This window comes from Salmo salar, chromosome ssa19 (genome assembly GCF_905237065.1).
Source record: "Salmo salar chromosome ssa19, Ssal_v3.1, whole genome shotgun sequence".
Taxonomy (NCBI): Eukaryota; Metazoa; Chordata; class Actinopteri; order Salmoniformes; family Salmonidae; genus Salmo; species Salmo salar.
Window position 1 is genome coordinate 65,672,705 of NC_059460.1, and position 13,396 is coordinate 65,686,100.

The 13,396-nt window shown below is 41.2% G+C and overlaps 1 protein-coding gene across 2 annotated transcripts in view; it reads right to left on the bottom strand.

Annotated features, from left to right (window-relative positions):
* Positions 1-13,396, bottom strand: part of afap1l2 (actin filament associated protein 1-like 2) — a 173,941-nt gene that overhangs the window by 87,029 nt on the left and 73,516 nt on the right. For both annotated transcript variants that reach the window (XM_045702610.1, XM_014159299.2), the window contains exon 4: positions 12,434-12,525. In XM_045702610.1, the coding sequence (XP_045558566.1) occupies positions 12,434-12,525 (92 nt within the window). The remainder of the gene's footprint in view (positions 1-12,433; positions 12,526-13,396) is intronic.

Sequence of the window (13,396 nt, forward strand, 5' to 3'; positions counted from 1 at the left end):
ACCTTCCAAAAGGAAAACCATCTCTGCAGCACTCCACCAATCGGGCCATTATGGTAGAGTGGCCAGACGGAAGCCTCTCCTCAATAAAAGGCACATGACAGCCCGCTTGGAGTTATCCAAAGGGCACCTAAAGGACTCTCAGACTATGAGAAACAATATTCTCTGGTCTGATGAAACCAAGATTGAACTCTTTGGCCTGAATGCCAAGCATCCCGTCTGGAAAAAACCTGGCACAATCCCCACGGTGAAGCATGGTGGTGGCAGCATCATGCTGTGGGGATGTTTTCAGAGGCAGAGACTGGGAGACTAGTCAGGATCGAGGGAAAGATGAACGGAGCAAAGTACACAGAGATCCTTGATGAAAACCTGATCCAGAGCGCTCAGGACCTCAGCCTGGGGCAAATGTTCACCTTCCAACAGGACAATGGCCCTACGCACACAGCCAAGACAACGCAGGAATGGATTTGGGAAAAGTCTCTGAATGTCCTTGAGTGGCCCAGCCAAAGCCCGGACTTGAACCCGATTGAACATCTCTGGAGAGACCTGAAAATGGCTGTGCAGCAACACTCCCCATCCAACCTAACAGAGCTTGCGATTATCTGCAGAGAAGAATGGGAGAAACTCCCAAATACAGATGTGCCAGAGCATGTAGCGTCATTACCAGAAAAGACTCAAGGCTGTAATCACTGCCAAACGTCCTTCAACAAAGTACTGAGTAAAGGGTCTGAATACTTATGTGAATATGATTAGTTTATTTTTTATTTGTCAACATTTCTAAAAACCTGTTTTTGCTTTGTCATTAAGGGGTATTGCATGCAGATTGACGAGGGGGAAAAAACTAGTTAATCAATTTTAGAATAAGGCTGTAATAACGTAATAAAATTAATACTTTCCAAATGCACTGTATCTATTTATTATTTTGAATGCTAGAAAGTAAACAAAATTATGTAATATATTGTATAGATCAATAAAAACAAAGGCGACTAATAAAATGCATATTTTTATCACTAGTATAATGCATGTCCCTTAGTTTTAGGTCATTGGTGTTACCGCCTTGAAAGTCACTCATTTCAAAGATATACAAGGACCTTGAGCATTCCCTTCAGAGTCAAACGTATCTACATTTAAAAAAAAGTTATTAGCTAATCCCCCCCATTTTAATATGTTATTAAACATTTTAGGATTCCATTGATAATTTTGTCTAAATCCAAAGTGTCACTTGGTGTTACTCGATTTAAATGAAGGGAAATAGCATTGTGAGCTAAAGAATCAATCATATCACTCAATTAAATTATTTTCAAAGGGTTAATTGCCTTAGATTTGGGAATCTGTGGCTTCCATTCAAGAACATCCTCAATAGCCCCAAATGTCTCATTGGTGTTACCATCATTCAGTGTTTTCCGTAAGTACATGGAGTAGTCAAACAAATAGAAAAAGTAGCCAGCCCCAGGTGTTCCGGGCAGGTATGGTCACCGAATTTTTGGGCCCAGAACGAGCTCTACTTTGTTATCCTCTGGTATGGTCTAATGCCTGGATTCCATCCGAAATGCACAGCAAAATTATTAATGCCTGGATCCCTTTTATACTTGCTTAGTCAGAGTTGGGAACCAAATTGAATTGCTCAATCATTTTCAAACATGATGAAAATGATTTAGAGTTGTTAGCGTAATAAGAGTCATTATAATATAATCCAAAACATGTATTTGATCACATGTTATTGTCATCATAATTTAAAGTGAAAGCAGTTTGTACTGGTGGTGGAAGTACACAGCAAAATGATTAATGCCAAGATTCCATCTGAAATACAAATCATATCAAATTTAAATTTGTCAAATTCGCCAAAAACAACAGGTGTAGACCTTAAATGCTTACTTACAAGCCCTTAACCAACAATGCAGTTTTAAGAAAAATACCTACAAAAATTAAGAAACCAAAGTAACAACTAATTAAAGAGCAGCAGTAAAATAACAATATCGAGGCTATATACAGAGGGTACAGTACAGATTCAATGTGTGGGGGCACCGGTTAGTCGAGGTAATTGAGGTAATATGTACATGTAGGTAGAGTTATTAACGTGACTATGCATAGAAAATAACAGAGAGTAGCAGCAGTGTAAAAGAGGGGGGGAGGTAGCCATTTGATTCGATGTTCAGGAGTTTTATGGCTTGGGGGTAGAAGCTGTTTAGAAGTCTCTTGGACCTAGACTTCGCGCTCCGGTACAACTTTCCGTGCTGTAGCAGAGATAACAGTCTATGACTACATAAGTGTTAATTATTTGTTACTTATCTATTTTTTACTTAACCTCTTATGGCTAGGGGGCAGTATTTTCACGGCTGGATAAAAAACGTACCCGATTTAATCTGGTTACTAATCCTACCCAGTAACTAGAATATGCATATACTTATTATATATGGATCGAAAACACCCTAAAGTTTCTAAAACTGTTTGAATGGTGTCTGTGAGTATAACAGAACTCAAATGGCAGGTCAAAACCTGAGAGATTCCTTTACAGGAAGTGGCCTGTCTGACCATTTCTGGAACTTCTTTGCCATCTCTATCTTTTACAAAGGATCTCTGCTCTAACGTGACACTTCCTACGTCGTCCATAGGTGCTCAGAGCCCAGGAAAAAACAGAATGTCGTCATCCCAGCCCCAGGCTGAAACACATTATCGCCTTTCTCAAGTGGCCGATCAAGGGACTGTGGGCTTAGGCGCGTGACCTGGCCGCCCCCGTCTTTGTGATTTTTTCCCTCTGTTTGCCGAAAAGGAGATTCCCGGTCGGAATATTATCGCTTTTTTATGAGAAAAATGTCATAAAAATTGATTTTAAACAGCGGTTGACATGCTTCGAAGTACGGTAATGGAATATTTAGAATTTTTTTGTCACGAATTGAGCCATGCGCGCGACCCTTCTTTACCATTCGGATAGTGTCTGGGACGCACGAACAAAACGTCGCTATTCGGATATAACGATGGATTATTTTGGACCAACCCAACATTTGTTATTGAAGTGGCAGTCCTGGGAGTGCATTCTGACGAAGACAACAAAAGGTAATCAAACTTTTATAATAGTAAATCTGATATTGGTGAGTGCTAAACTTGCCGGGTGTCTAAATAGCTAGCCCGTGATGGCTGGGCTATGTATTTAGAATATTGCAAAATGTGCTTTCACCAAAAAGCTATTTTAAAATCGGACATATCGAGTGCATAGAGGAGTTCTGTATCTATAATTCTTAAAATATTTGTTATGCTTTTTGTGAACGTTTATCATGAGTAATTTAGTAAATTGTTAGCAAATTCCTCCGGAAGTTTGCGGGGGGTATGCTAGTTCTGAACGTCACATGCTAATGTAAAAAGCTGTTTTTTTATATAAATATGAACTTGATTGAACAAAACATGCATGTATTGTATAACATAATGTCCTAGGTGTGTCATCTGATGAAGATCATCAAAGGTTAGTGCTGCATTTAGCTGTCTTCTGGGTTTTTGTGACATTATATGCTAGCTTGAAAAATGGGTGTCTGATTATTTCTGGCTTGGTACTCTGCTGACATAATCTAATGTTTTGCTTTCGCTGTAAAGCCTTTTTGAAATCGGACAGTGTGGTTAGATAAAGGAGAGTCTTGTCTTTAAAATGCTGTGAAATAGTCATATGTTTGAAAAATTGAAGTTTTTGTATTTTTGAGGAATTTGTAATTCGCGCCACGCCTATCATTGGATATTGGAGCAGGTGTTCCGCTAGTGGAACGTCTAGATGTAAGAGGTTAAAGAGCAGCAGTAAAATAACAATAGTGAGGCTATATACAGGGGGTATCGGTACAGACTCAATGTGCGAGGGTACCGGTTAGTCGAGGTAATTGAGGTAATATGTACATGTAGGTAGAGTTAAAGTGACTATGCATAGATAATAAACAGAGAGTAGCAGCAGTATAAAAGAAGGAAGGAGGCAATGCAAATAGTCTAAGTAGCAATTTGATTAGCTGTTCAGGAATCTTATGGCTTGGGGGTAGAAGCTGTTAAGAAGTCTTTTGGACCTAGACTTGGTGCTCCGGTTCCACTTGCCGTGCGGTAGCAGAGAGAACAGTCTATGACTAAGGTGGCTGGAGTCTTTGACAATTTTTAGGGCCTTCCTCTGACACCGCCTGGTATAGAGGTCCTGGATGGCAGGAAGCTTGACCTCGGTGATGTACTGGACCGTACGCACTACCCTCTGTAGTGCCTTGCGGTCGAAGGCCGAGCAGTTGCCATACCAGGCAGTGATGCAACCCGTCAGGATGCTCTCGATGGTGCAGCTGTAGAACCTTTTGAAGATCTGAGGACCCACGCCAAATCTTTCCTGTCTTCTGAGGGGGAATAGGTTTTGTCGTGCCCTCTTCACAACTGTCTTGATGTGCTTGGACCATGTTAGTTTGGATGTGGTGATGTGGACACCAAGGAACTTGAAGCTCTCAACCTGCTCCACTACAACCCTGTCGATGAGAACAGTGGTGTGCTCGGTCCTCCTTTTCCTGTAGTCCACAATCATCTTCTTTATCTTGATCAAGTTGAGGGATAGGTTGTTGTCCTTGCACCACATGGTCAGCCCGTCAGGAAGTCCAGGATCCAGTTGCAGAGAAAGGTGTTTAGTCCCAGGGTCCTTAGCTCAGTGATGAGCTTTGAGGACACTATGGTGTTGAAGGCTGAGCTGTAGTCTATGAATAGCATTCTCACATAGGTGTTCCTTTTGGTCCAGGTGTGAAAGAGCAGTGTGGAGTGCAATAGAGATTGCATCATCTGTGAATCTGTTGGGGCGGTATGCAAATTGGAGTGGGTCTAGGGTTTCTGGGATAATGGTGTTGAAGTGAGCCATGACCAGCCTTTCAAAGCACTTCATGGCTACAGACGTTATTGAATACTTTAACGACTGGTAAAATGAGTTTTGGTATTGAGTAGAAAGACATGACTTTACAATTAGAATTACCTAAAATGTATGAATTCAGTGTGTTGTTAGTTGTTTTGAATATCGTCTAGGCCTATATGATCAGGACTATTTTCTAAGTAAGATAACCTTTTTTAACATTAAACCGGTCTTCTCTTGGAGGGACAAAATGGTGCCGTAGAGTGAACACCGTGTTTCAGTGAGCTCCTGTGGCATTTGTTAATTTATCTCTATATATTCATTTCTGAGCTTGAAAAAGTAGTACAATTTGTGACATAAGTTACTCTACGGGTCTTGATGATTATTTCTCAAAGGTTTCCGTCAACATGCCTGGTAGAACTACTAAGAACTTGACCAAAACCACCACCCCTGTACAGTCATGGCCAAAAGTTCTGAGAATGACACAAATATTAATTTTCACAAAGTCTGCTGCCTCAGTTTGTATGATGGCAATTTGCATATACTCCAGAATGTTATGAAGAGTGATCAGATGAATTGCAAAGTTCCTCTTTGCCATGCAAATTAACTGAATCCCCCAAAATCTTTTCCACTGTATTTCAGCCCTGCCACAAAAGGACCAGCTGACATCATGTCAGTGATTCTCTGGTTAATAACACAGGTGTGAGTGTTGACGAGGACAAGACTGGAGATCACTCTGTCATGCTGATTGAGTTTGACTAACAGACTGGAAGCTTCAAAAGGAAAGTGGTGCTTGGAATCATTGTTCTTCCTCTGTCTACCATGGTTACCTGCAAGGAAACACGTGCCGTCACCATTGCTTTGCACAAAAAGGGCTTCACAGGCAAGGATATTGCTGCCAATATGATTGCCCCTAAATCAACCATTTATTGGATCATCAAGAACTTCAAGGAGAGCGGTTCAATTGTTGTGAAGAAGGCTTCAGGGCGCCCAAGAAAGTCCAGCAAGCTCCAGGACCGTCTCCTAAAGTTGATTCAGCTGCGGGATCGGGGCACCACCAGTACAGAGCTTGCTCAGGAATGGCAGCAGGCAGGTGTGAGTGCATCTGCACGCACAGAGAGGCAAAGACTTTTGCAGGATGGCCTGGTGTCAAGAAGGGCAGAAAGAAACCACTTCTCTCCAGGAAAAACATCAGGGACAGACTGATATTCTGCAAAAGGTACAGGGATTGGACTGCTGAGGACTGGGGTAAAGTCATTTTCTCTGATGAATCCCCTTTCTGATTGTTTGGGGCATCCGGAAAAAAGCTTATCCGGAGAAGACAAGGTGAGCACTACCATCAGTCCTGTGTCATGCCAACAGTAAAGCATCCTGAGACCATTCATGTGTGAGGTTGCTTCTCAGCCAAGGGAGTGGGCTCACTCACAATTTTGCCTAAGAACACAGCCATGAATAAAGAATGGTACCAACACATCCTCCGAGAGCAACTTCTCCCAACCATCCAGGAACAGTTTGGTGACGAACAATGCCTTTTCCAGCATGATGGAGCACCTTGCCATAAGGCAAAAGTGATAACTAAGTGGCTCGGGGAACAAAACATCGATATTTTGGGTCCATGGCCAGGAAACTCCCCAGACCTTAATCCCATTGAGAACTTGTGGTCAATCCTCAAGAGGCGGGTGGACAAACAAAAACCCACAAATTCTGACAAACTCCAAGCATTGATTATGCAAGAATGGGCTGCCATCAGTCAGGATGTTAATTGACAGCATGCCAGGGTGGATTGCAGAGGTCTTGAAAAAGAAGGGTCAACACTACAAATATTGATTCTTTGCATAAAATTCATGTAATTGTCAATAAAAGCCTTTGACACTTATGAAATGCTTGTAATTATACTTCAGTATTCCATAGTAACATCTGACAGAAATATCTAAAGACACTGAAGAAGCAAACTCTGTGGAAATTAATATTTGTGTCATTCTCAAAACTTTTGGCCACGACTGTAGATGTGCAGGATGAGCTAGCTAGCGAGGATAACAGAATTGTTGATCCAGGCACAATGGATCAAGTGATCCAAAAGATGACTGACAACATTATTAAGGTGATTGATGTCAAAGATAGCAACTGTCTTGGAAGCAATATTAGGCCATTCAGCCGAACTACAGGTTGTCAAGTATGTTGATAAGGCGGAAGGAAGAATTGTTACTATGGAAACCTCGGCTACATCAATGGACACTAAAATAAAGGCACTTGAGGAAAGAAGTACTCTTAAAAACATCTATATTGATATTGGTCTGTTGCAAGAAATTCATTTGGATAAGGAGCATCTGAAATTGCAACAAGGGGGGTTTGGACAAGTTATTTTCTCATAATTTACAGAAGTAGAGGTGTGGAAATTCTTATGAAAAATAACCTACCTTTTAACACATAAGCCCTGTCTAAACGGGGGGTTCTACTAAGCTATATGGAGTTGTTTTAAGAAAGTCATACCAAGGATCATTTAGCTATTTGATTTTGAATTTTAAGTATACAATTTTTTACAGGACCAGTTAAAAGTTTGGACACACCTACTCATTCGAGGGTTTTTCTTTCTTGCTATTATTTTCTACATTGTAGAATAACAGTGAAGACATCAAAACTATGAAATAGCACATATGGAATCATGTATTAACCAAAAAAGTGTTAAACAAATCAAAATATATTTTATATTTGAGGTTCTTCAAAGTAGCCACCCTTTGCCTTGATGACAGCCTTGCACAATCTTGGCATTCTCTCAACCAGCTTCATGAGGTAGTCACCTGGAATGCATTTCAATTAACAGGTGTGCCTTGTTAAAAGTTAATTTGTGGAATTTCATTCATTCTTAATGTGTTTGAGACAAATCAGTTGTGTTGTGACAATGTAGGGATGGTATACAGAAGCTAGCCCTATTTAGTAAAAGACCAAGTCCATATTATGGCAAGAACAGCTCAAATAAGCAAAGAGAAACCACAGTCCATCATTACTTTAAGACATGAAGGTCAGTCAATGCGGAACATTTGAAGAACTTTGAACGTTTCTTCAAGTGCAGTCACAAAAAACGTCAAGTGCTACGATGAAACTGGCTCTCATGAGGACCGCCACAGGAAAGGAAGAACCAGAGATACATCTGCTGCAGATGATAAGTTCATTAGAGTTACCAGCCTCAGAAACTGAAGGCAAAATAAATGGTTCACAGAGTTCAAGTAACAGACACATCTCAACATCAACTGTTCAGAGGAGACTGTGTGAATAAGGCCTTCATGGTCAAATTGCTACAAAGAAACCACTACTTAAGGACAGCAATAAGAAGAAGAGACTTGCTTGGGCCAAGAAACATGAGCAATGGACATTACCAGGTGCAAATCTGTCCTTTGGTCTGATTAGTCCAAATTTGAGATTTGTCTTTGTGAGACGCAGAGTAGGTGAGCGGATGATCTCTGCACGTGTTGTTCCCACAGTGAAGCATGGAGGAGGTGGTGTGATGGTGTAGGGGTGCTTTGCTGGTGACACTGTCAGTGATTTATTTAGAATTCAAGGCACACTTAACCAGCATAGCCTCCACAGCATTCTGCAGTGATACTCCATCCCATTTGGTTTGCGAGTGATGGAGTGCTGCATCAGATGACCTGGCCTCCACAATCACCCGACTTCAACCCAATTGAGATGGTTTGGGATGACTTGGACCGCAGAGTGGAGGAAAAGCAGCCAAGAAGTGCTCAGCATATGTGGGAACTCCTTAAAACTTCTTCAGGATTGGTGGGTCCCCTGCGGGACGGTTGAGCTAAAGTATTCTAATGCGATTAGCATGAGGTTGTAAGTAACAAGAAGATTTCCCAGGATATAGACATATCTGATATTGTCAGAAAGCTACATTTCTTGTTAATCTAACTGCACTGTCCAATTTACAGTAGCTATTACAATGAAATAATGTCATATTGTTTGAGGAGAGTGCACAGTTGTGAACATGAAAAGTTATTTGTAAACAAATTAGGCACATTTGGCCAGTCTTGATACAAAATTTTGAACATAAATGCAATGGTTCATTGGATCCGTCTGAAGCTTTGCACATACACTGCTGCCATCTAGTGGCCAAAATCTAAATTGCACCTGAGCTGGAATAATACATTATGGCCTTTCTCTTGCATTTCAAAGATGGTACAAAAAAATAATTAAAAAAAAGTTATTTCTTTGTATTATCTTTTACCAGATCTAATGTGCGATATTCTGCTACATTCCTTTCACATTTCCACAAACTGCAAAGTGTTTTCTTTCAAATGGTACCAAGAATATTCATATCCTTGCTTCAAGACCTGAGCTACAGGCAATTAGATTTGGGTATGACATTTTAGGTGAAAATTTAAAAAAAGGGGCCGATCCTTAAGAGGTTTTAAAGATTGTTGGAAAAGCATTCCAGGTGAAGCTGGTTGAGAGAATGCCATGAGTGTGCAAAGCTGTCATCAAGGAAAGGGTGGCTACTTTGAAGAATCTCAAATGTTTAGATTTGTTTAACACTTTTTAGGAAGCTGTTTTTCAGTCTCTCGGTCCCAGCTTTGATGCACCTGTACTGACCTCGCCTTCCGGATGACAGCGGGGTGAACAGGCAGTGGCTCGGGTGGTTGTTGTCCTTGATTAACTTTTTGGCCTTCCTGTGATACCGGGTGTTGTATGTGTTTTGTAGGTCAGGTAGTTTTCCCCCAGTGATGCTTCGGGCAGACTGCACTACCCTCTGGAGAGCCCTGCGGTTGCGGGCGGTGCAGTTACCGTACCAGGCGGTGATACCGCCCAACAGGATGCTCTCAATTGTGCATCTGTAAAAGTGTGTGAGGGTTTTCGGTGCCAAGCCAAATTTCTTCAGCCTCCTAAGGTTGAAGAGGCGCTGTTGCACCTTCTTCACCACACTGTCTGTGTGGGTGGACCATTTCAGATCGTCAGTGATGTGTACGGCGAGGAACTTGAAGCTTTCCACCTGCTCCACTGCAGTCCCGTCAATGTGGATAGGGGTGTGCTCCCTTTGCTGTTTCCGGAAGTCCACGATTAGCTCCTTTGTTTTGTCAAGGTAAACCCTAGGTAAAACTGGCCAATTTGCAGTGTACCATACACTGCTGGTTCACGCAGCCCTGTATGGTACACTGCTGGTTCACGCAGCCCTGTATGGTACACTGCTGGTTCACGCATTCTCTCTTCTGAATAAAATCACAACATTTGAAAGACAGTTAATATCTTTGTCATGATTTCTATTTCAGTACTGTATATGTTAAATGGACTTAAGGGAAAACCAGATACATGCACAAATATTCCCACACACCTATCTTTTTAGACTTATCAGATTCCTCAAAATCCTCATGTTAAAGTTAAAACACTGAGGTAAACTCTAAAATAAATTGAAATAATTACAATAAAAAAAGCATATTCTTTTTTATTTTACCATTATTTAACCAGGTAGGCTAGTTGAGAACAAGTTCTCATTTACAACTGTGACCTGGCCAAGATAAAGCAAAGCAGTGCAACACAAACAACAACACAGAGTTACACATGGAATAAACAAACATACAGTCTATAATAAAATAGAAAAAGTCTATATACAGTGTGTGCAAATGAGGTAGGATAAGGGAGGTAAGGCAATAAATAGGCCATAGTGGCGAAATAATTACAATATAGCAATTAAACAATAAAACACAGCAATTAAACACTCTTATTCAGAAGGGTTCTATGTAGAACCCCTCTTGCCTTCCAAAGAATCTTCAAATAACCCTTTCTTCCAAAAAGGTTTCTTCAGATGAAAACGGTTCTTGGTAAAACCCTATCCCTCTGCAAATAATCCGTTCTAAGAGCGTACACAGCCACGAGACAGCCAGTGGGTTGTATCATATTTTCACTAACAGTTCAGCAGCAGCCCAACTGTTTTCATCAAAAATAACTAGCTAGCCAGCCAGCCAGAAAATTGCAAAAAGAAGGTAAGTTGACTGCGAAGGCAGGGAATTTCACGACAGTTGGGAGATCGAGTACTTGTTTGTGGACCATCGTTTGCCAAAAGACTGTGGCCGTAATGAAAGAATTTAACATAAGGTGCAATTATGGGACAAAACACTGTGACTTGAATAGACATCATAGGCTACAGAAAGTGGCAGAGTTAAATAAGGGCCTTGTACAACAGCAGACTATGTTTTTAAAGCCAAAATCACAGAGTGATGTAGCAGTAAAGGCCAGATTCTACCTAGAATGAAATGGCTAAATCAGGCTGACCATACACTAAAGGTGATTTTCTGAAGCAGTGCATGGATAAAGTTAGCAAAGTAGTGTGCCCGGATAAAACGCAAGCATCTGCAAATGTCAGCCTTAGGAGAAATACAGTGGCAGATTGCGTGGATGAGCTAGCCACCGATCTACAAGAGCAGCTCGCTGAAAAAGCGAATGGGATAAACTTACTGGACTGGGATAAACTTACTGGACTGACAACAGATGTGGAACCTTATATGTGCGGTGGGAGGAGCGGATTGGTTGGAAGGATGCGAGAGAAGATGCAGGAGGAGAATTACCCCGACGAGCTGACAACATATTACTGTATTATACATCAGGAGGCACTTTGTGGTAAAGTACTAAGGACGGAACTATAACAAAAACAGTAAACTTCATCAGGGCTAAAGTTGACTGTTTCAGTCATTTCTTGACGAGGTTAATTCAGAACATCAAGATGTGCCCTACCACACAGAGGTGCGTTGGCCAAGTTGGGGCAAAGTGCTGAAGAGATTGTTTGAGCTGTGTGAGGAAATCTGTTCTTTCATGGAGAACAAGGGGAAAAACATCACTGAGGTCCTATCCAGCCACAAAAACAGCTCTCAAACCACAGCAACAGCAGATGTTGCTAATAAGAAAACAGTGCTGGGTGTGTCTCTCTGTGTGTGTGTGCATACGTGTGGAGTTCAAAGAACGGAACGCTATAATCCCATCCTCCTGTCTGTCTGTGACCCTTCCAATCTCACACAGCGCTAATTCAGTAGACCCCTAGCCTCCCCAGTCAACATTAAACACATCACTCCTCTCAAATCTCACACACTCATTTCCACACAAATTTTCACATTTTATCACTCTTAGAAGGATAAAATACCTGTTTCTGTGGGTGATTACAACACATATTAAAGCCTTGATTAATAATGGTACCGCAGGCCTGGGATTTATAGTTACGGGAAAAAACATGGCTGTGCTACCACGACCAAATTAATGTGAGAAAAACCAGGCTAGAAATGGACGAGGCCAAAGATGCTTAACAGTTATGCTAGCAAGTGAGTTACGTTAGTATTTGATGTTAATCGTAGTCCTACACAAGGTAAAACACATGGTGTGGATATTATCACTTTTAAAAGTTTTATTATATTCTATGTAAAAAAAAAAAATAATACTATAACTGAAATGTATCATCAAAAGATAGAGGCGCCAAAACGGAGTCTTGCGGCACACCCCAATAAAGTCTGTATGGTTCAATATGCAAAGAACGATTTCTCAATACTCATGGATGTCCCAGCATGGATGTTCGGTGTAATTTGGAAAGATGTAGTAAGATAAATGAACATCACTCACTGTTCTAGGTGGTGGCAAGTCTGGAAGACTCTTCTGTGGTGCGGGGACATGTTTTCCTGCTCTCCCATTGGCCAGGGCATCTGGTGTGTTGTCTGGTCATTTTGACACAAAAGAAGGACATTAGATGAAAATCAACAATGGCCATCAAAAGGAAGATAGTCATTCCCCAAAGCAAAGAAGAATAGGGCCTAAGAGAATCATAATATTAAAAAAAGGATCTCAATGTTTCCATACATATGCAGTCTTTAGTCTATGTTATAATAAACACCCTGCCCAACCCCTCCATTCAAATAAAGAAAATGGTCTAGATGCATGACAAGAGGACTGCATCTTTTTGATCTGAGAACACCCTTGTACTTGGGGTGGCCGTAAAAGAAAGCCTGTGGCTTTTACTGGCCTTCAGTGGGGTTAATGTGTGTTAAGTCTAGTGTTCGGTCTGCTCATTTTTTATCACAGTCCAAACAAAATGACTGGCCTCAGGTGGTGGGTTGGAGAGGGGGGACAAAGAGAGAACTAATGAGAAATACACAGGAAATGAGTGTGTGTGTGGGGGAGGGGGAATGGTGTGGAAAGGCTGTTTTCACACTCCTAAACACCACTGACAGCTACTGTTGGAAACTTTGTTTAGTCTCACCTGTGGAAAGTGTGATGTAGCCTATCAAGCACATACAACCTGTGGTTGGATGGTGAACCTGATATGAGCAGCAACACAATTTTCCAGTGGTTTAAGAGCACAGTCTCAACAAAACAACTGTGACTGTGACTGTGTTTAAAGTGCATAATTCTGGGTTTTCACAGCGAAACTTGGTTTATTGATTGACATTAAGCAATTTGATTCTATGTGACTCTTATTTGTGAAGGACTGTGACTTGAGTTAAAGCCAGACCTGGGTTCAAATACGTAGGTCAAATACCAAAAGTGCAAAATTCAAGCTAAATTAAACGCACCTCAAATATTGGATTA